The 24,215-nt window shown below is 32.2% G+C and overlaps 1 protein-coding gene across 3 annotated transcripts in view; it reads left to right on the top strand.

The window, feature by feature from the left end:
- Positions 1-671: 671 nt before the first annotated feature.
- LOC129785830 (nuclear receptor-binding protein homolog) overlaps positions 672-24,215 on the top strand; it is a 28,638-nt gene continuing 5,094 nt past the window's right edge. The window contains exons 1-10 of one of the 3 annotated variants that reach the window (XM_055820463.1): positions 672-1,034; positions 1,797-2,138; positions 19,479-19,703; positions 20,407-20,537; positions 20,627-20,805; positions 21,504-21,791; positions 22,324-22,480; positions 22,650-22,836; positions 23,235-23,363; positions 23,608-23,731. In XM_055820463.1, coding sequence (XP_055676438.1) covers positions 2,001-2,138; positions 19,479-19,703; positions 20,407-20,537; positions 20,627-20,805; positions 21,504-21,791; positions 22,324-22,480; positions 22,650-22,836; positions 23,235-23,363; positions 23,608-23,731 — 1,558 coding nt within the window. In that variant the 5' untranslated portion in view covers positions 672-1,034; positions 1,797-2,000. Of the gene's footprint in view, positions 1,035-1,796; positions 2,139-19,478; positions 19,704-20,406; positions 20,538-20,626; positions 20,806-21,503; positions 21,792-22,323; positions 22,481-22,649; positions 22,837-23,234; positions 23,364-23,607; positions 24,018-24,215 lie in introns of those variants that run through there. The other 2 variants (XM_055820464.1, XM_055820465.1) reach the window with 2 other exon arrangements.

The following is a 24,215-nucleotide window of genomic DNA, read 5'->3' as shown; positions in this document are numbered from 1 at the left end:
GGTCGTGTTGGTCGAGCTTTTTAGTATGTATACCTACTAATGATTCTTAATAAAAAATTAAATCTAAATTAACTAATCGCGTGATTATAATGATTTTATCATTAACTGTGATTCTCTTTTTTACAAATTCTTTTTTAATTCTTCGACATTTTTAAAGGTCTTTAATTTTCTCACACCCACACACACTCTTAATTAGTTCCAAAACAGCAATTTAATGGATTTCTCTTTAGACAAAAAATCAAAAAGAAATGTTTTAACTTTTTCCGTTTTTCCCCTTTCTACAGTTAAAAAGCGCGCAAAAATTTGAAATCTAAAATTTCTGTCTACTTTCTTGAAACATGAACATTCGCACGCCTTACGTTGTCCGTTTCAAACGCTGTTTTTGCAATAATTTTTAAAGAAATAAGATCATTTTATAATCTCAATTCATTTACTATATGATTGCTTTTGACGATTACAAAAAGTACCTATATTTTCTTTTATTCTAAACTTGAATTTGAAATTAAAAATCTTAAAAATAAAAACTTTTTTGCAGCTTTTTTAGCTTTTATTGATACATAAATGAAACATTGCTCCTATGATTGCGTGAAACATGAGAAATGTTTTGCGAAACATAAAATGTCCGTGGAAGCTTATGACCATTTCCACGGGAGATTATTTGCTGGGGAGCTGCTCATTTGACAGTAGCGCAACTTTCGGACGACAGTCGTCGCGTATTCCTGAATTTATCGTGGAAGAAGAATAGTGAAATTATTTAGTGAAAAACTGTGTTTTTTGTTTAGTGCGGATAGGTTCAATTTCTCAAAGCAAGTCGCTCCACAAGATCAGTGATGTGTTTTTTCTGTTAAATCGATGTGAGCCGGTAACCTTGGAAAAGTTGGAAAATATTGCAAAGAAATTTTCCACTCTTCAAACCACCTCTAAATAAATGTCTGCGGTGTTCACTAGAGAGAGTTATTTCACGACGGATATTGGATTACATTGTATTTCAAATGGAAGTGAAATGTCTGAAAAAGTCTGAAAGTTCTTCTTGGGTAAATTGATGATCGACCGAGAGTGATGGGGAAGAAAAAAATGCACACCAATACGCACAAATAAGTGCAAATGCAAGCCCCCCCTTCAACACGCCCAAGAACTTTGACTCAATTCATTTGAAAGAACCAAGAATTTTGAGGGAATTCTCTTTTTTCATATCTTCTGAACAATACCTCACATCCGGATGTGTGGGTACTACAATAGAAGTCCTCTTGTGACATCTTCCGGATTCATTCAAAAGCAGTTGCAGGCACCACCTCCGCAAATTGCATTTTGCACACATTTTTTATCCCATTCATTCACCCCTGAGGGGCTTATTGATGTCCCATGTAACTCCCACATATGTGGAGACTTTCTCATAAATTGGAGTTTTTTTTTCTCAAAGTCACCCTTCCGTAGGGGAGAAAAGTCGATGCGAGATTGTCCGGAAAGACATAACCTAACATTTGTGTCAACAAAATTGCATATGTTTTGTGTGGAAAATTTCACCCTGTTTTCCACACCTATTTTCATCCCTTGTTACACACTTTAGCCCAAATAGGGCTGTGAGTGGGCAGTAGTATCTAATTTTGCGGAAATCCCCACCCCCGCATTCAGCGTCTGGTGGCAAAGAAGAAGAAGGTCACGAAAGAGAGACTGTGTTGGTTTGGTGTGTGTGCTGTTTTCTTCCTCATCTCTCCGGCGTACCAGATAAAATGTATCTAAATCAGAAAGTTCAGAGTGCAATGATAAGAGTGAAAAAAATTGGTTTTAAAAAATAGGTGGTCGTGCATCCGTTGAACGAAAGATCAGGAAGGGATTAATTACACCAGAATATTCCTCAAAAAAAAATAAAACAACAAGCAACAACTACACACAAGGGGATATCAGAGAAAAGGCAAAGAAAGTAAAAGGAAGAAGGTGCAAAGAATCCTTACCCCCCAAAATCTCTCCAGCCTTTTGCCACTCTGTGTGATAAATTTGCCATGCCGGGCAGTCGTTCGTCGAGATCCAGCAATAACGAGCCAGAACATCAGAAATCACCGAGTGGCGAAGATTCCGAAGATGAAAGCGAAATCTTAGAAGAAAGTCCATGTGGAAGATGGCTGAAGCGACGAGAGGAGGTGAGTCTATCTCAAAAATCATCTTCCCAATGGAATATGGCAAAGTCTTATGTGCAAGTGCGCCAGCTGAAACAGACAATGTACCTCGCAGGCTTTTCCTATTTACCCACCACCAGTGTGTCTATATTTACTATTTTATATCTGCACTTTACACATTTTATTATTAATGCGTGTGACTCGACTCGGTAATGTGAAATGATCCATTCATTCGGTGACGCTTCTGCGTCTCTTTGCCCCCTTACCCCGCAAATCCACACTCATCGTCCACCACACTCCCATTCTGTCTTTCCTCGAAATACCCACGGATAGATGAGATGATTAGTATAGGAGCCAGTTTAAATAAATCTCTAATCTATGAATGTGCGAACGTTTTAGCTTCAAAACATACAGTGCTGTCCGAAAAAAATAGCAGCATCCCCTAAAAATCTTTTCGAAAAATTACTTTTACTCCCATCAGCTGTTACTTTTTGTTTCTTTTGGGAAAAATTGTTTACAATCCGTAATAAAATCACAAAAACTTTCCACCAAAAAAAGGGTTTAAAAAAGAAAACATTAATTGGCAAAAATTTTAGATAGTTCAGTTCAAGGTATATGTACAATGTACACACCACAATGTAGGAAGGAGAAATAGACAGAGAGAGTGTAAGACAGAAATGTGGATATTTTCGTATCTGGTGTACAGGCTAGATAAAAAGAAATAGACTCAGAATCGTAAATAAAGGTTCTTTCATTTCAATTTAATGTGGGTGGCTAAAAATACATATAAGCTTTCGCTTTGAAGAATCCCAACAATTTAATGCACTAGCGCCAACGGTCAAAGTCAAGATTACCTTCCAAATACTTTCTCACTTTTACAAGCTCCCCTATTAAGAAAAAAAATGTATATATATGTACTCCCCCATCATCTGATTGTGTAAAGAGAGAAAGAAATAAAATAGAAAGATAATTTTCCCCCTTTAAATTGGCACCATTATTAACTTGTGCATCATCCTATATTTATTTATTTTTTTCCAAAAATTATCACCATGTGCCTAATTGATGATGGAGTAGGAAATTCTTAGTGAGTTGTACACACGTTCTAATAATATATCAAGATAACGGTTGTTTTTCTTATATATTTTTTCTTGTCTCAATATTAGCTTCATTGATGCGCAATTTAGCGTTTGTATCAATGTATTTTTCACTGTTTTGATGAAAATAACACTATACAAGAATATTTGGTTTCACTGTGTTCATAGAGAGATTTGCAACTCTGAATCGCGTGGCAGCTCCATGCCATGATTTTGTGGTATATTCGGGGTGTAGTATGTGCTAAAAATCAATATATGTACATATGAATTACAATGAAATATAAAGCCATGGATTTTATTTTTCAAAACGTAATTATTACAATGATAATTTGTGTGTTAAATGGCCAATAAGAGTTTCAAAGCGCCGGTTGAATTAATAGAATTTAATTCTAATAATTTGTGCACATACTTGGAAGATAATATCGTAAAAGGGGATTTTCAGACAGAAGTAAGGTACGTGAGCATAATACGGGTTCGTGGAAAATAAGAGTAGGGTTCTATTATTATTATTTTCATATAAGAGTTCAAAGCTCTAACCAAAATTGTAAGAATTCATTGGGACTGATTCTTGGCTAACTAATATGATTTAAGTCTTATCCCGTAACTAGTTTAGCGAACCTGGTTATTATGTAGTAAACAAAATTTATTTAAATAAATTTTCAGGAACCAATTATAACCTATCTATTAAATTAAACTGCGAATTTTGATGGTTGTGAAGAAAAGGAATTGATGGCGAAATGTATGAAGGATGATCCTCTATCGCAGAACAATTTTAACCCATTCCATCTTGTAGAGGATCAAAAAACATTGAAGAATCGCGAGAGAAACTCCCCAAAATCCACTGGGATCACATCGAAAAGTGCAAATAAAAATTGCCAAAAAATTCAAATATTGCGACGCCATTCGACGTTTTTTTCCCTATAAAAAATGTTTCAAAAGTTTTCTGTAGACTTGTCGCTCATTTTCTGTAGAGTTTTTTTCTAGTCAAAATAAATGTTTATTTTTTCGTTTCTGGAGTGATTTCTACATCTGAATCAAGTGATCCACAGCGAAATGAAGCTGAGGGAGGTTGATAGAACCAGCCCCTTGCAAATCAAAACAAATATTTTTACATTTTTTTGGGCCTTTTTGGCAGTGAGAATTTAAGCAAATCTTACCGAGTTGAATCCCATCCAGCGCAATATACCTGATTCAGATGTAGAAATCAGTTTAGTAGTCAGTATCCGGAAACATTCGACGGAGTCATCAAGCAAATCATGACCAGCACGGAAGACATTTCTGAGAGTCGCAGAACTAACTGCCCTCAAAGCTATTCTGGAATTCCTCCGGAAAGTCTCCTTCCGCGGATTGTAACACTGAGGAAGTCCACAAAATCTTCATCACCGTCTTCTCATACATCTTTCCCAAGAGCAATGACTTCCTGGAGCTGACAAAAGTGATTCTCAACTCTCATTTTGCCTCTCAGAGTTCTTTTCTGCAGAATGCCCACGAGGTTTTGCTGTAGAATTTGGGACTTCCGGAAGCGAAAGATTTGCTCCGGCACATTGAAATTGAATCAATGGGTAGTGAACAGAAATTCCATGTCCTCCTCCTTGTTGCATCCACTCTCGAGGAGGCTGCAATGTCAAGACATCCGGAAGTCTCATGAAATTATTCACAGCAATAAACTCGCAATTAGTTTGTTTTCTCAGTGCTTTGAGAGTATCATTAGATGCACAGACTTCCAAGGAGCAGAAGATTTCACAGATTCAGATGTAGAAATCACTCCAGAAACGAAAAAATAAACATTTATTTTGACTAGAAAAAACTCTACAGAAAATGAGCGACAAGTCTACAGAAAACTTTTGAAACATTTTTTATAGGGAAAAAAACGTCGAATGGCGTCGCAATATTTGAATTTTTTGGCAATTTTTATTTGCACTTTTCGATGTGATCCCAGTGGATTTTGGGGAGTTTCTCTCGCGATTCTTCAATGTTTTTTGATCCTCTACAAGATGGAATGGGTTTAAATTGTTCTGCGATAGAGGATCATCCTTCATACATTCCGCCATCAATTCCTTTATGTAGCATTAAAAAACCAATATATGTATGTATATAGTTCATAATATGTCTAAAAGTAATTTAATTTTGGCCAAATGCCATTTAATCCATTTTGCTGAAAAACCTACCACTTAATTGAGATAAAAGGAAATTTTATTCGATAAATTTATTAAAATGTTTCACTCATAATATGTATTATGTATGTATATAATTTATAACCATTGCACAATTATCAGTTCTGAGTGCACGTATTGAATAAATTAATTTGCTATGACTTTTTATCTTAAAACGAATTTGAAAAGTTTTTTTCTTAAGATTCCAATTAGCAAAAATTGTGCCATCGAGAATATTCTCAAATAGATACAACAAACTGTTAATAAACTAACGACATGATTTGCATTAGCATCATTTCTAGAGATTCTACATTTTTTTCCACTTTGAAAAAAAAGCATTTCAGATCAGAGAATGTAAAGCGAAAAAAAACCAAAACTGGTTAACCTTCCAATGCTGCTAAACTTTATATATACTTAAGTATGTCTGATGATGACTCAATATCTTTTCATGTTTCTCGTAGATTCGCTGTTTTAGTAATCCCTTCATTCCGTATCTATTAATAGACTCTTTTCATATCATAGGATCGTGTTTGCGTTTGAGTGGAATTATAAGAGAAAATGGGAAAGAGAGAAAGATCAGAGATGACTGCTTCTTCTTATACCACAATATACTTTTTCTTGTCTGGCGCTCTCTGATCTTCTCTCTGGTGATCAACATCAGACACACCTTTTAAGTAGCCATAATGTGTATTCCATAAAAAGTGTTGATAACTTTGCGAGTTTGCAACTTTTTTTTATATACATCGCATACATGAGAAGATTCAATATTAATTGCATTGCTAATTTATTCAGAACAAGTGGCTGGAGTTCAAAATAATCCATGGTTTTGCACTGTGCGTGGTGTGTAGGAGTCAGACGGGAGGAATACATGCGCGAGATGACTAAATTGGCATAAACGAACTCCTATACATATAAAATCGTTCCTTTTTTTTATTATCTTTTAGCCCATTGTTTCCATGTGAATCACTTTTGCATTTAGTCACTTCTTCCTTTGACAATATATACAACGTAGTCTATCATTGTTTATTTAAATCTAAATCCCACTAAAAGATGCTTGAATCATCTCACATACTAACTTATTATTATTATTTTTTGTATACAAATTGTGACTTTTGCTTGTTTTTATTTTATTCATGGCTTTTTTTTTTAAACAAAATATTATAATACAAAATTTTCACTTGGGGGGACTTTTGAGCAAAGAAGCCACAATTTGAAAAAAAAATCTCTCACTACAAAACGTGAAATCAAAAAGCGAAAAATCTCACGGAACATTGACATCTTTATATGAAAAGGCAGATTAAAAAAAACATTCACGAATATCTATCGCGGAATTGGAGGAATTTAATTGAGAAATTTTTTACTCCATTTGTTTCCACGTGTATGTAAATATAACTAAATCTAAAAATAAGCAGATTCAAACTGTGAGTAATTTATCACTGTACGTGTGTATTTATATAAATAATATACAAGATAATTTAAAGAGAAAAAAAATACCAGGAAAGTGCGTTTTGCGGCATTTGACCTAGGCTTATCAACAAACTTTATTTAGCACATTTCCCATGTGCCCTGAACTATTGATTTGTTCTGCGAAGTCATTTTGAATTTCACGTCAACACGTGTAACTTTACTCTCACAACAAATTATATATTTGCAATGTACATAATACGTATGGGGAGCATGTGTTTTTTTGTAGGTTTATCGTGCAATTGTTATAAATTATACGTATACGGTAAAGACTTGAAAGAAAAAAATTCAAATTTGCTTACGAAAAAATCCTCTCAAAAAGGAAGTAAACCATTCAAATTGAAGAGGTTAATGAATAATTAACAAAAGTTTTTAACTCTTAAACTTTTCTTTTGTAGTCGTTTTTTTTTTTATAGAGCATCTACACCGCCAATATGCATTTTTTGATAGGTAGCCTTATATATTTCAACGATGCATGTATGTACATAAAAATGATATCTACCTGTGAAATATAAACCAAAATAACGTGGGATGATTATGAGTAATAATTATATATATATATGTGCACAGGCACACATACTTAACTTTCCCGGCGTTATGTTCATTGGACCGTATAGAGACGATACTCATTTCCACGTCGAGTGGCGACTGGCAACTTCTCTCCTCATGGAGTATACACACATTTCTGGTCACGGACATATGGGAGCCACTTAAGTTGGACACATCAGCAGCAAGCAGTACAGTGCTGCAAAATAATGTATAAAGTTGTCGCCTATCAACACTCCACTCCTTGGTGATTATAATGATTGTTGATCACACGAAGCTCCCGTCAAACAAATCGCCACCCTCTACCTTCCAAATAGAGATTAACTTTTTATCCACCATGCTATTTCATTGCACTAAACCGTGCCATTATAGCGCTATTCTTTTTTTATCCTTATAACGTTGTAACAAAAATACAATATAAAGGATAACTTGAAAAATAAAAATGCAAAGATAAATATATATAACTGCAAAGATAAAAATTAAATATAGCATGGATGGAACAGTATAAAGCGAAAGTACGGTAAGTAAAACTTACGGGCTGTGATTCTTTCTTTGTCAGTAAAATGTGAAAATGACTGAAAATTGAGGATTGGCAAATTTTGAGGAAGGCTTTCTCGCGCACTGAATCACAGCCAACGCGCAGAAATTTTGTGAGAAGCCTTAATCGTGGGCGTTGGCTGTGATTCAGTACGCGAGAAAGCCTTCCTCAAAATTTGCCAATCCTCAATTTTCAGTCATTTTCACATTTTACTGACAAAGAAAGAATCACAGCCCGTAAGTTTTACTTACCGTACTTTCGCTTTATACTGTTCCATCCATGCTATATTTAATTTTTATCTTTGCAGTTATATATATTTATCTTTGCATTTTTATATGTATATATAATGTATATATCTATGCATTTATATACATATATTTCACTTTACTTTTGTATATGTATATATAAAACGCCCCGCTTCGCGGGGCGCGGGACTTAACTAGCTCAAGATATGACACGTAAACTTTAAAAAGCGATATCTCCGGAACGGCTACATAGATTTTCTTCATTTTTGGCATGGTGAAAGATATTATAGTCAGCTATAACATATCAAAATATGAAGCAAATCTACAAAGCGGTGCTCGAGATATTCATCGAAAACTCATCGAAAATTTTGCTTTTGATTTTAGCGCCACTTGCGGTCTTTTTTTGAATTTGTGATGTTCCGAGCAGTTGTAGGGCTCGTTAATATCTTTCATTTGAGCTTGAGTTGACCAAAATCGGTCAAGCCGTTCTCGAGTTATGGTCGATTTTCGATGAAAAATTGTGGCGGCCATATTGACTAAACGGCTTGACCGATTTTCGAAAATGAGATATCGTTGGAAAGGCCTTGATGGCCCCTACAACATATCAAAATTTCAGCCCTCTAGCTATAATAGCGGCTGAGATATAGCGAAAACAAAATTTTGAGGTTATTCAAAATGGCGGACGGGGGGGTGGGGGAGTGGATTTGACCTCATAATCGGATTTCTTCCACCCGATATTTAAACTTTGCCGTTGACCGCAAGTCTCTATCTACTACCGTTCTCTCGCAATATACCTTTATACTCCGGCCGGACGGACGGACGGACGGACGGACGGACGGAACAATTTTTGGCGCATACGTTTTTTGGAATGTAGGGACCCTAATTCGTGCTCATCCCGAGTTTGAGCCCGATCTGACGACTTTGCATTTTTGAGTGTACACAGAAGCTGTGCTTCTTTGAAGAAAGAATCACAGCTAATTCTTTGAAGAAAGAATCACAGCTAAAAGGAACAAAATGACTTTAAAATAAATTATATGAATTAAAAAAACTAACTACATACCATCATATGGCTTTTTCTTCGAAAGCATCCCATAGAATTCATGTCTTTCACTTTGATGTGCTAAATTATATATTTTTTGCAATAGTAAGTTGCATAAATATTTGAATAAGTACTGCCAAATCGCACATTATGTATACATTTGGAGTCTAACTGTTAATGGGTAGATGCTAAAAAGCACATGTTGGAGCTTGGTGTATATTTGCATTTGTCCGGGGATAGTCATGTTTGTAAATAAAATCACACTTATCAAATTGATAATATGAGAATGTTGAGTGTGATAAAAAGAGCTAATTCAGTTAAATCTTCAAGCACATTTGGTATCATTTTGCCATATATGAGTTTTCTTCCAAGTCATGTGCTTCGTCTCGTACTCGTGTTGCTTTTTCTGTTTATATATTCCTTTTTTGTCTGTTTTGTCTGTATAATTTATTTATATGAGAGAGCCAACAGACGATAAAGGCATTTAATTGAGAATATGCATAATTCACTTGACAATTTTCTTATATAAAACTTACTGATTTATGATATCAGTATGTACGAAGGGGTTACGAGCGATACTAAGATGGCAGGTTTATTGTAAAAATAAAGATGCATTTTGTTGTTTTTGTCGCCTGTTGAATCTACAGCATAAACAAGTATTATTGTATTGTTCGAGTAGCCTTATGGATGCTAAAAATTCAATTTCAAGCCTATTAGCTCATTTTACTCAATTACAAAATAAGTGATGTTGATGCAAACACTTAAGATTACGGAATATTAGTCCTGTTACAAAATTTTGCAACAATTATTCACAATAGGGGAGACCGGGGTTAAAAAAGTCACTTAAGGGTTTAGAAAAAGCTCAAAATATCATATTTCCCAAATAGATAAAGCGAAATGTATAGCTCATTTCTTTAGGAAATTTACTGCCCTACAACTCGTTCTCAGATCATTTTGTTCTATCTAGCTAGGAAATATGATATTTTAAGCTTTTTCCAAACCCTTAAGTGACTTTATTAGCCCCGGTCTCCCCTAGTATTTCAAGGTATCATAACTGAAACAATTGCTCATAAAATGAGATATGTAGGTATATAGAATACCAAGAATTAGAGATGTCTTTAAAGATTTAAAAACATTAAAACACCAAATATTAGTGAATGTTTCATGTAGTGAGAAAACGGTACAAAAAAGGAAAACAATACATACTATGTCATTTACTTGATACCCTTGATACCATTGTTGTAGCATATGTATGAAGAAGCCAATATATAACATCTCTAATTTAACTATGAGACATAAAAATATGATGATCATGGAAAATTCGCATTTGGAATAATTTAATTAGATTTGGTTCGCGAGTAGCAATAAATGTGTCAATTAGTCATGATGCCAATATAATGCTTGCCTATGTATTTATACATATGCGTGCAGACGATTCACATGATGTAAAGTCATATGTTCAATACTTAATTAGTGAATTAATCTATAAAATGACTTTGTTGATTCTATCTAGACAAGACCATAAACTGAATGTGAGAAAATGAAGAGGTAAAAATTTTTAATAGGGTAATTGTCACCTTACGTGTTCCTTAAATTAGTTTATTTTTAATCTTTCTTTACAAAGTTGGTAAATTGCAACAATTTCTAGATTTTCTTATCTGCAGCTGTTATTGAATTCGCATACTTTTTGGAAATTATAATAACATTTAAATAACTTATGAAATTGGTTAAAATATTCAAGCAATGCGTATTCAACTTGTGTGAGTCATTCAAAGTTCTTTTGGACTGGACCTGCGTGATGAGTCTCTCCTTTAACCGATTGTTTGACATCCAAAATCCCATTCCATCAAATTTCTTTGAATTTCATTTGAATGAATTTTTTTCATTGATTTCTAAATAATATTTTTTTTAAATGTGTAAATCTTTCTGGAAATTCATTCCATATCTTCAACTGGTCCTATTAAAAAAAAAAACTTCTTAAAAACTGGCGTGTGTTGAATGGGTTAATGGAAAATTTTCGGTGAGTTACATACCTATATAAAGATTCATTTTTATATAATAAAATGTTTTGTGACTCACCTGTATCACACTCAATTTGTCCTTTTTTGTGAATGAGCTCTCTTCACCTGCATATAAATTGTACCTAATATCATTTACCATTATAGTGATGAGATTTAAATTCACCGGACATTGCTATTCATAGTGTGATAGCGATTTACCGCTCTTGCCATGTGTTTTCTATAGTTTTTTTTTGTATAGTTCCTCATTCTATACTCTTTCTATGGAATGATGGAAATCATTATCAGTGTTGCTATGGGCTGTTTCGCGATTTTCTTTTTCGGCATAGGATCAATTAGAGGTGAAAAGTAGCTTACCTTGACATTTTCTCTTCTTTTTTTCCAACATTTCCAACATGTTGTACATATTTCCATAAAGTTATTTCGCTCCCTGTAACTATAACATGTAATACATAGGTATTACTTGCTAAAACTTATCATATCCTAACTTTTACTATGCTCACTGATTTTACGAAACTCATGTAAAATAACGAAAACTGCAAAAATATTCTAAAAAAGAAAATTAACTTTTTCTCAATACCTACATTCTTTTTTTTTAAATGGGACATAAATTGTTATTAATCAGATGATAAATATTCAAAAAGTAAAACTTTCGGTGAAGACAGACAAGTTGAATACATTTTTTTGTAAAAATTGTATTCGCACCATGCCGAAACAGTTACTTGACTTTTATTTAGTTGACAATTTTTTTTACAACAAAGTATTCTATGTATAAATATATATTATGTAGATGCCTTTTCCGCTCACAGCATGATGAGAGAGAGACAGACAGTAAAATACGAAAAAGATTTTGTAAATGGAAGAGTTTGCGTGACTTGTTGACATTTTGATGTAACAATTCAATATCATTTAGAATTAAATCAAGAAATATTCTATGTATATTATCTCTCGTTTATATATAGATGTTAATACCTACATATATGTATAAAGGATCTGTAGCTCAAATGCGGTTTTTTGCATTCAATTTCCTGTCAAGTGATTGAAAATTTCCTTCCTCTAAAAGTCTATTAAACTTCTTATGTCGCAAAGAATGTATCTGACTTTTAAGTAGTTATAAGAATATTCTTGACTTTTTTGCAATTTTGATTGAATATTCAGACTCAAGTGTTAAAGGAAGCTTTACGCGTATAAAACACAATCCTAAAGTGTTGAGGTGCAATTGACGAAATTATTCAGATTAACAAAATAATTGTGACAAATAAAACATTTTAAGGCAACATTGTCTGAATGAGTATCAAGTTGTTAGACACATCATCATCATCATGAGTGACCTTGGCACCCAATAGAAGTCACATCATTTGATAATTGAACTATTTTTCTCATTCACCAAATTCCATATTGTATGACTTATCCCAGTGTATTCATTGTTATACGTAACACTAAACTTTTGGATTCATTCATTGTAAATTTTCTTTCTATATCTGAACCTATGTTAGACTAAAACTACGATTCTAGTAATTTTTTTATCTACAGTAAAATTAAAACAAAAAAGTTAAGAGAAATTAAACGTTAGTCAACTTATTTCCTGTTTTAAAAATAAACAAGAATCATTTTAGAACTTAATTTATCGCAAAATTACGATTAGTCTACGAATTATCTACCCAAACAAAATATATATTGCAGCACGCAATTAGAATTTTAATTTTCCCATATAAAACAAAAGCTATTAATAAAGGTGCATCCGCATAATAGATACACACAGGCGCTACACTTTGAATATTATTTTGATAATAATTTTCCCAGAAAGTTTTGATAAAAATATGAATGGAAACCACATGATAACACTTATACGGAAAAAGTGTATCAACTCCCTAATCTTACTGTCAATGAGTGTTAATAATTGTGAAATTTTTCGGTAATTTCCCTCAACAAATGTGATCAGTTTGAGTGTTAATTGACAACACGTACACTCGACAACGGTAGTATCAAGTAAAAATGATTCAAGAATAAAAATTGTGTGTCCAAAAATAGAATCGAGAAGTGTAAATTAAATTTTTATGCTATCTAATCTGTTAATTATGAAAAAAACACAGACTAACACTTGAGTGTTTGAGTTTAGAAATTAATAAAAAGAAATCTTATCTCAACTATGGTTGCGAGATTGACCTAATAAAAACTTCATTAGGTTTAGCATTAAGAAATTAAGGATTTCAGGTAAGATCAATAAATCTATAGAAATTAAGGCTATTGATACACTCATTCTATTCATTTCTTCGTTAGGGTGTAGTGTTCTTATTTAAACAAGTACACTGAACACGTGAATTCTTTTTTCTTACGAATAATTCTTTTCTGTATTTTATCAATAAATCTTGATGTTGCTGAGAACTCCTTAATTAATTTCAAAAAAGATATAACAGAAAAATTAACCTTCGATCAAAAATCAGGTAAATGAAAGTTCAATGAACGTTTTTTATTCACAACACATGTATACTATTATATATTTTCCTACCTATACCAACTATATATACAAAGCTATTTTTAGCAACTGCAAGAAAACTACTCTTTATTGGTTTCCAAATTGGTGTGATTAACACGCGAGACAAGCAATCTTACTTACTCAGCTATCATTATGTGATTTCCTTTTTTGTCTTGTAAAATGAAAGAAGAAAAAAAAAAAAGAGAAACCTTTCGTAAAATTTTCAATTTCAAGCGAGATTTAATCCTAATGGCTATGAGATTAATTTAAAAGAAATAAGGATTTCGCGTTTTTTTTTTTAACACAAAGAGTTATATCCTTTTTATACTTCAAATTTAAATTAGGAAAAAAAGAAAAATCTTTTCATGAATTATTGGGATCTTTGGTTATTTCTTGTGAATGAAAAGTGTTTTCTTATCATGATATATTGAGTGGATTTTGTCAAGAATCCAAAATGTGTGTAACGCAATAAACGAAGGACAAAATCAGCGTCATGCACAAGTTTGTTTCTGAAAACTCGTTGTTTTGTTTATTATTAAGAACGAGTGTGTGGTATGTTGTGCACCATAAGAACGAAGGAGAAAGAATAATGAAAGACTAAAATGAAGAGAGTTGTGGTGTGTCTAGAGGATAAAAATGTTCGAGTAACTTCCTTGTATAATTTTTTTTCTTGGTTGTGAAAGAATTTTGTTGGGAAATTGAGGAAACAAAATATCACCAGCAAATTTTACATGAAGGCAAAACGACGTAACAGCTCAAAGTCTCACATATTTTCTCTTATCTTTTTTTTTCGCCAGAAAATGCCATCACATTGAAATTCAAAGTGTAAAAATATAAAAGTAATTTTATGAACCATAGTCTGTCATCAGCGTAAAGAAAAACCACTAAAGTGCCCTCATAACACAGATGCAATTTTTTTCTCTTTCTCTCTTTTTTTTAATTTTTGAAAGAGAAAAATGCTTTGTATTCTTTAATTGTGGCTACTAAACTAATTTTTGATATGTAAGGAAACTTGGATAATTTGCACAAAATGCATGAATGTTTCTGTGTACATTATATATAGCACTACATATTTCATGTTAAGGCGCCATTCTATTAAAAATGTTTTATAATTGGATATTTTGGCACGAGTTTTTGATTAAGCATGGGATACACTTTACAGTCGCGGTAAAATAGTTAGTGGCATGTGCATTCTAATAATTTTATAGCTCACAAATTAAATTTGGGAATCATTGTCAGTCACCCCAATTGCTTTGTATTCTCAAAAATCTTTAGTGAAAAGTTCGCTTTTAATTTCAAAATTAACTCAACGTTTCTCTTAATTGACGAATGAGGTGTCTTTAATTAAATTTCCACTACTGTACATAAAGTAATGCAAGTTCTGCTATTCACGAAATATGTACATCTCAAGTCTCATTGCACATTTTACACATTATGTACTATATGTATAATGATGAATAATCATTTAATTGCTCTATATACAATTAATTAAATATGTTCCGATTCAATTTAGTGTCCCAAAGAAAACACACTAAAAGATGTGTGAAAATGATTAAAGTAAATTGGATTTTATGTTTATTTAATGCAATTTGAACATGTGAAAATTATTGCAACAAATAAATGTCTTTATATGTCATATTGTTAAGTATAAATTGCTCCAAATGATCTTTGTATGTATAATAATTTTGAATTACACCTTTCTACACATTTTATTGGTTTTCATGATATTTTCTATCATTCACCGATGTCACTTTCATTCTCGAATGTTTCTATTTATTTAATTATATTCACATTCACATTATAACAATAATATTTTGCAATAATTTTGAATGCAATATTGTAGGTATATTTTGTTTTCTATTTATAGACTTTCTGTGGTTATTAGAATTATGAAACTAAACTTCGCAAAATACAACAATGAAGTGACTTTAGTGCATTACTACTTGGCTATTTCGCTAAACAACGTGGCAAAAATATATTTTAAACAATAAGTGCTCTTGACCTCTGTATTTTATTGTCTTTTTCTCCTTTCTGTCTCTGTGAATAATTTAAAAAGACATTAATTCATTGTATTTTATTGTTTCTTCTATTCAGTATGGCACTTTCTAAACTATTATATACATCACGTTTGAATGTGAGCAAAAAGGAAAATAATTGAGGATGGGTAATATTAATGAAAAAGCGATCTAATATATATACGATCTTATAGATGACTGTCTAGGCAATAAATTCAATTTTCTTTATTGTACGTGATATGTGTCAAAAAAGACATCATGTGGTTCTAAAATACAACAACGAAAAACATTAGTTGCCAAGTTAGAAATTAGCATCTTAATTAATTTTAATAATTTTCATATGCTCTAAGTTCAAGTTTTTGAGCTGTTTCTGCCAATAGAATTTTGCGATATATAGAATACATACATATAGGTAGAAAAGAAGCTATCTATAATATTATTAAATAAAATTCAATGTCATGTCATTTCAATCAGATTATTTATATGTATTCTAGCTGTATGAGTGATTTATATATTTTCTGTTCTAACTTACATTGAAATGAAAATTTCAAACCAACAATTCGCGCGCGCACCTGTCCCTATCAACATCCAAATTATTATCAGTCTACAACAATTTACATATTATGCATAAAACTCAAGTAGGATAAAGATGAGCATAAGTAAAAACGTGTAGAAGTTTATTTTGTTCTAAAATGTGCTAAAATTAACACTGTCTCATGTATTATTATAAAATTATACTGAAAATTAAATTGCAATAAAAGAATATTACATTGCGGAAAATGTTAGATTAGTACCTACTAATTTGCTTTAATGTAAATACATTTTCTTTACAACCGTCTATACGCACCAGACCTAAGAGGAATGTGTCTCTTTATCCCCAAAATTCACAATGCGACAATTTATTTCCCATCTTACATACCATAATATGCTATTTTTATCAAAAAACTTTATTCTCAAAATACAACCGCACAATATAATTCCGAAAGCAATATTATTTGCTTACTTTGTTGCTATTGTCTCTCATTTATGTACATAGGTTACTTACTTTTCCATCCTCGGGTGTTGTTCTTGTGCGTCATTAAACGCTTTTCTGCAAAATAATTGTACTTTACTGAAATTATCTCTGCATTTTGTTGGAAAATTCTACATTCTTACCATTATCTAAGAAATTGTTTTTTATCTTTATTATTCATTGTTGAAAACAAACAGATTTTATTATGGAATTTTTGATACTCTCTAAGCTGTATGTTTAGGGAAACTTCTCTTGGATTATGCGTAATTGAAACTTGTTTTAATTTTTTTTATTAAAACAAAATAATTAATTAAGGGATGGTCACGTTATTTTGGAAACTCTACAGGAACAAAATGGCCAAAATGTGAGAATTTCAAATAATATTTTTGAGCACAAAAATTTATTTTCTAAATCGAAATTACTGTTTTCTTATCAATATTTGGTCATTTAACAAGATTGCAAGCAAATTTCGAATTTTTGGTTTCAAAATTGGCTTGAAAATCGCTCTTGAAAGTCCCCGAGTTTCCAAAATAACGTGACCATCCCTTATTTATTATGTTTTTAAAAAATTTTACCTTCAATTAATTCATCAACATAATCATGTTTGTTTTCTACGTCATTTAATCGTATTGTTTTTGTATGAATATAATTCTACACAAGTATAAGTAAGTAGTATATAAATCTACCTAGAAGCTATTCACCAATGAACTCGTTTTACTACGTCTCAGAACGTCTCATGTGATATTTGTAGACTTATAAGCCTTCATGTTTTTGTTTGTATATATACAAAAAAAAACATTAGGGGAGACCGGGGTAAAAAAAGTCAATTTGCATAAATCCTTATCTGCAGGATTCCCCAAGGACAAGAAAATTTCCTCGATAGGTCATTCTTATAGGAAATTTCCTGGCCTACAACTTTGTCTCAGACCATTTTTCTCTATCTCCACGGGAAATATGAGTTTTCGAGCTTTTCCTAAAGCCTTCCGCTTCTGACTTTTTTTAGACGCGGCGGGTAAATATAGTCACCAGTTGGCTAAATAAAGTCGGTCGAATTTTCCGACATTTCCAATGATTTTCCACCTGAGAGATTGATAGTAGTTGATAGCTAAACTTCTCACCTTTTGATCCGCGACAAGGAATTTCACTTTTCTATCAACTAAAACAGAGAATTTTGCGATTTTCTCAAACACGCCATTTTGCAACAAATGGATAGAAAATATGTCGAAAATTTCGAACTCCCATATGATTTACATGGGTTGACCCGATCTACCCCAAGGGGTATGTTTTGATTCAAATAATTGTACAGAAAAATCATTAAAAGTTAATGAAAAATACACCTTGGCAACGTTTTCTGCACTAACCCAGGTAGTGAGAAAAATTATCAGATTGGAAAATTACTAAGGGAAAAGTATCGGAAAACGCGTTTTTCCCAATACGCAAAAGTTTGGGAAATGGGCCAAAAATTTATTTTCTTTATTAACTCCTAAAGTACTGATCGCACAACCTCCAAATTACTGTCAAAAATTATAGGTTGGTAAGGCTTTCCATCAGAATTTTTTCCGATTTTTCCGATTAATAACTTCGGAGAAATGGGCATTTGAAAATTCGAAAATGACTTTTTTTACCCCGGTCTCCCCTATATTCGTTTTATTTGCGCAACAATGCATCTCTTAATTATTTTTTTGTACAAATGTAGTAAAAATATCAACAATACACACAAAATTGAGATATTAGTAAAAATATACATAATACAGCATGTATTTTCTTAGAAGCAGGTAGATATTTGTGTGCGTGGCTTCAGTGCTTGACACACAAAATCATTGAGAAAGATATTTGTGGAATTTTTGCTACTGATAAGGTTGAAATTTTTACGTACAACTTTTCATACATTTTAAGATGTAGGTACAGAAAAATTAACCCATGTGTGTCCTGTCCACGTGTGATTTAAAGCCTCTAACAGTTTAGTAACAGAAGAAAGGAAGAATTATTATTCAGTGTTACCAGGTTGTTAATTTTTATTTTTATCTGTGTCATTTAAAATCCATTCATTTAAAATAAAAGGTACATTATGTTCAATTCAACCTCATAATTTCACAGTGAAAGTAAACATGCAATTGATCTATCAAAATTAAATACGCCATTTAGTTGTGAAAATGGAGAGATGAAAAGTCACAAATTCGTTAAAAGCGAAACAATAAAGTCAGGATCATGTTTTGTGTATTATTTTTGGTCTATTTTATAATCACTATTATAAGCCGACTCTCATTAGTGTAGTGATTTAGTATTTTTGAATGAATCAAATACCCACACACCAAGGTCTTTGAGCCACAAAACGACGCATATTTTGGGAGGATAGACCGTAAGAAAAAAAAAGTTGTTTATCTATGAATTGAAAATACAGTCAACTCACTATTTTTGCAGATTTTTTTTTCTTTTATTTTCCCACATAGCGGTTCTCCTCCCAATCCATCCGTCTCACTCTCAAACGACTATTTCTGCTTGATCATTTCGCAGTGAAATATTTCCGGGTTTTCAGGGATTGCAATAAAAACTTTAATGTTTCTGACTCGTTTGCAATGTTTTCTTCTTTTTGCGAGTTGCACTCCTCCCAAAAAAAAAATTCTTCTAAGCTGACGCCACAATGAGTGTTTGAACATTCTGCGAAACAAAACTACTTACATATATAATATTGAATGAGTCTCTTAAAATGTTCACAAAAGCTTTCAATGGAGGTTAACATTTTTGTTTGATTATTCATTTCCAGGTGGAACAGAGAGATGTTCCCGGTATCGACTGTGCTCACTTGGCAATGGACACAGAGGAGGGTGTCGAGGTTGTATGGAACGAAGTTCAATTTTCCGAAAGAAAGGATTTCAAGCTGCAAGAAGAAAAAATCCAACAAGTTTTCGAGAATTTAACGCAACTGGAACATCCAAATATAGTCAAGTTTCATCGGTATTGGACCGATACACATAACGATAAGCCTAGGGTAGGTACTCTTTCTCAAAAAATATTTTTTTTAATATTCTTTTAAAAATCGTATTGATGGATTATGTATAAAATCTCTCAAACAATTCGAAAAAAGCGACACTTTTTTTTACAGAAAGACTTAATTTTATCATTTAAAAAATCATTTTACTGAATTTTCAGCATAATTTTTCGATTTTGAATGAGAGCAAGCAAAGAAATATCGAATTTTCAAGATAAAAAAAAAGTTTTGATAGATAAAATAATTTCGTTTAATCTGAAATTTAAACGCTAAATATTTTTAAGAATTAAACTCTACAAAATATAACAGTAACATAATCAAATGATATATTTGAGATTTTCCTTTAGAATGAGTAAATTGTTTATAAAATTTAAATATTTTAATTAGGTTAATTAATATTTCGTTCATTAATTGAACCTCTATTATATGAATTTTATTTTATAAAAGTTTTCCAAATATTTTGAGGTTTTGTTTTAAAGTACATATTGACACAATTTAACAAATTAAAGTAATTTGCATTAAATATGCGTTATCCTACGAATTTTATTAGTATTTCCTTTTTTGATTATAAAGAAAAAGAATGGATAATGTCATCTGCATTACACGAATAAAAGAAAAGAACTCAATACGGTGTAATGCAATGGTGTATTAAATGCTGCTATGCTCTTAATCCTGAAATCTTGGATGTATGTTGTCTCCACAGGTAATATTTATAACTGAGTACATGTCCTCCGGGTCACTGAAACAGTTCCTAAAACGGACTAAGAGGAATGTTAAGAAACTACCACTGCAAGCGTGGAGGCGGTGGTGTACACAAATATTATCAGCTCTAAGGTTCATCAAATTTTAATTATGAATAATCATATTTGATAGTGAGATAACTTAATTTGGCTTTTTTCTCTTCCAATTATTTTCATTTATAGTTATTTGCATTCCTGTTCGCCGCCAATTATACACGGCAACCTTACCTGTGATACAATATTTATTCAACACAATGGTCTAGTAAAGATTGGTAGTGTAGCTCCCGATGCCATTCATCATCATGTAAAGACATGCAGGGATAATATGAAGAATATGCACTTTATTGCACCAGAATATGGTGGTAGGTGATATTTTATATTTATCTAATTTATCTTGTATCATTTGTACGTTTGATCTTTTCGCGATTCTTCATTTTCTATTGGTTATTTAATTCACAAAAATTTATAAATGCCACAGTAACTTTATGGCGCCGTGTCTTAATTACACATAAGAATTTAAAATGTGTGTGATTCACATGGAAGTGAATAATTTCTCTCACATTCTGTGTGTGATGTGTTGCAATTCAAGTGTTATTCTATAGAAATGGATTACACAGAAACACGATGCGAAATTACTAATTCAGTTTGATGATAAATTGTATTCAATCATTTACGCTCAAGTTCATAGAATTTTCATTTTATTTATTCTTTTTTTTCTCACAAAATAGTAAATTTTATATAAATCCCATGAATGGGACTTTGTATTAAAATGTATTTCAATTCGGCGAATTTATCGCATTGATAAAAAAAAACTTTTTTTGTCAGCCAAATCCAAGAGACAAAAATACTGGGAATATAAAACCAAAAAGCCACAATACAAAACATAAATATTGACCTTAAACTTTCGCCCTTTGGCAAAGTCAAACAAATATTTTTATAGAGGTTGAATGCACTGTTTTTTTTTGTTTTGGAATAAAATCGAATAAAACAGTGATGTTAGTTTTGTTGTTTTGGTCAACTATATGATTGTATATAATATCCTTTTTTTTTAATCTCATAGCTGCCCTGACACCTGCCATAGATATTTATTCATTTGGTATGTGTGCATTGGAAATGGCCGGCTTGGAAATACAAGGCAACGGCGATTCCGGAACACTAGTCACTGAGGAAATGATTACACGAACAATCGAAAGCCTCGATGATGCTCAACAAAAGGACTTCATCCTAAAGTGCCTGAATAAAGACCCCGCCGAACGAGATAGTGCTAGGGAATTATTATTTCATCCACTTTTGTTTGAAGTTCATTCGCTTAAACTATTAGCGGCGCATTGTCTAGTTGATACAGCACGTTAGTACCTTATTAAACATTCTTTTTTTCTATCATTGTCTCTCTGATCTGATGACCTTAATTTATTCCAAAAAATGTGGAATGAAGAAAATGTCAGTTGCAGTGACATTTTTATATTATTCCTTCCGTTTACCTTTTATTAAAGCAAAAGGAAAAAAAAATCATTTGTAATTTTCATCTTGATTTCCTTCAGCTGGGTACAAAGGAATCTAAAAACGGGGATTGATGTGATAATCTTTTAATTTTCTCGTCAGTTGATTGATCGCCATCATTGGGAAATGACGTTGATTTGGTGTTGATAAGTTTCTTTTTTCTCCATATTTAATAAAAGAGAGCTTTTTCATTTTGTTGAAGAATCTCTTTTCTGCCAAATAAATCGTCAGTCCCAAAATCAACTTTTTTAAAAGAAAAATATTCTGCTCTGAAAATCTTGGCTCGAAAGTACGTGATCACGGAGACAAAGTTGTGATTTTTTTAACATACAGGCTCAGAAGTTAGAAAAAAACAATTAATAATTTATATATTTTTGCAGCTAATTTCTCAGAAACGATAATTGACGAAGCAATGCAAAGAGTGTATAAACCCGATATTATTCTTGCGGATATTCCTCGAGCTAATGATCCCGTTGAAGTGAGATTAGCTGATGTGCCATCAGCTGAGAAGCTCGAAAAATTTGTGGAAGATGTGAGGTATGAAGCTTTCACCAAATTTATTCATGCAATTTTCGTTTTTGGAGAGAGGAAGAGAGAAAGAAGCAACAAGAAAAGAAACTGATTGTGCAAAATGAGGATGGGAAACTATCTAATAAGTTGTTTTAATCTTTCTTTTTTTTTTAAATTTATTACGTCACATCAACAGATATGGTATTTATCCTTTGACTGCATTTCCGGCCCGGCAACCTCCGCCACCGCGACCAAGAGCTATATCACCAGAACCAACGGAGTCTGTGAAGTCAGTGACGCCAGAACCTGTAGATGTAGAAACTAGGAAAGTAGTGAATATGATGTGTAGTGTGAAGCCAAGAGAAGACAGCTGTGATCTAATGGTGAGTTCATTAATATTTGTCTACCCATAAACGATAAACATATTTTTTTTTAAATCTCAAATTTTGACAACACCACTCACTCAACATACATCTTTTCATTTCTACATTTTTCGTATAATTGCAAAATTGCAAAATGCTGCCATATAGTTAAACTGCAGGAAGTGAACTGCAGAAGGGGATTTTATTTATGACCATGCCATAACCAAGACCTTGCTAGTGGAGAAAAAAATAAATTCTTTAATAAAAAAAAATCAATTGGGGAGCATTGAAGACACTGAAAATTTTCTTATATTTACATAATGCACACCACATAGATGTTCTCTTTTACATTATATTGTAACAACCATTATATCGCTTAATGAACTAAAAAAATGATATTTATACATTTTAATGTGCAGTGTTTTCAGATGACAATACTACTCCGGATGGATGATAAAATGAATAGACAACTAACATGCCAAGTCTCTCAAGATGATTCAGCGACGCATCTTTCGGAAGAATTAGTACATTTAGGATTTATTCACGAGGTATGTTGTCTGTTTTGTTCTAATAATAATAAAAAACTTCTATTCATCACGAATGAACGTTTAAATAAAGATTTATAAAATAAAGCGCAATTAGAAGAAGTAAATTTTTAGTAAAACTTGGATACTAGATCACTTTCAAAGCCTTCGACACTCAACGGGGACCTTCATCAGGGTCCTAACTCAGAAGGTGATAAAATTAATAAGGGGAAATTTAAAGGTTGTTTTTTTAAAACTTCTTTTGCAGACGGATAGAGAAAAAATTGCGTCGCTTATTGGAGACACATTGAGCAGCTATTTCAGTAAACTCAACAGTGCATTGATGCAGGGCGTCGATCCAAACCATATGCAAATGCCTGTCCACTCGGCCAGTTAGTAGTCTCTCTATTTTTTTTACACCTCTTTATTCTATATACATATATTTTTTCTTTTGATTCTGGGCAATAAATCATTTATTTTTTGATTGTCTAATCTACTTCTCAAAGTGAGAATGGGAAGAGGAAAAAACCAAAAGAATGTAGAACAAGCACCAATTTGATATTTTAGAGATGTGACAAGAGATAATTTGCATTAATAGAATTTATATAAAAAGCATTTTTTTTAATGTACATTGCTGCTGAATATTGTTTAAATGTAATGAAAGAAATTTGTTTTTTACCACTTTTCTTTTTCTTTTGACTGCAGAGAAAGTTTTTTTTTTTATTTCTCAGTCTTAATCATATCGTTTTTTTTTTAGTGTGCACCTTTATTTTCTGTGTTCATTACATTTTTATATTCTCTCTTCTTGCATCTTATAGATTTTCCGTAGACTGTAGAGACAAGAAGTTCGCGGTAGAGGAGGTTGTTGAAAGAAAT

This window comes from Lutzomyia longipalpis, chromosome 1 (assembly GCF_024334085.1).
Source record: "Lutzomyia longipalpis isolate SR_M1_2022 chromosome 1, ASM2433408v1".
In the NCBI taxonomy this organism is placed as follows: domain Eukaryota; kingdom Metazoa; phylum Arthropoda; class Insecta; order Diptera; family Psychodidae; genus Lutzomyia; species Lutzomyia longipalpis.
Note: the sequence above shows the minus strand (reverse complement) of the source record. Positions and strands in the feature narration are given on the sequence as shown.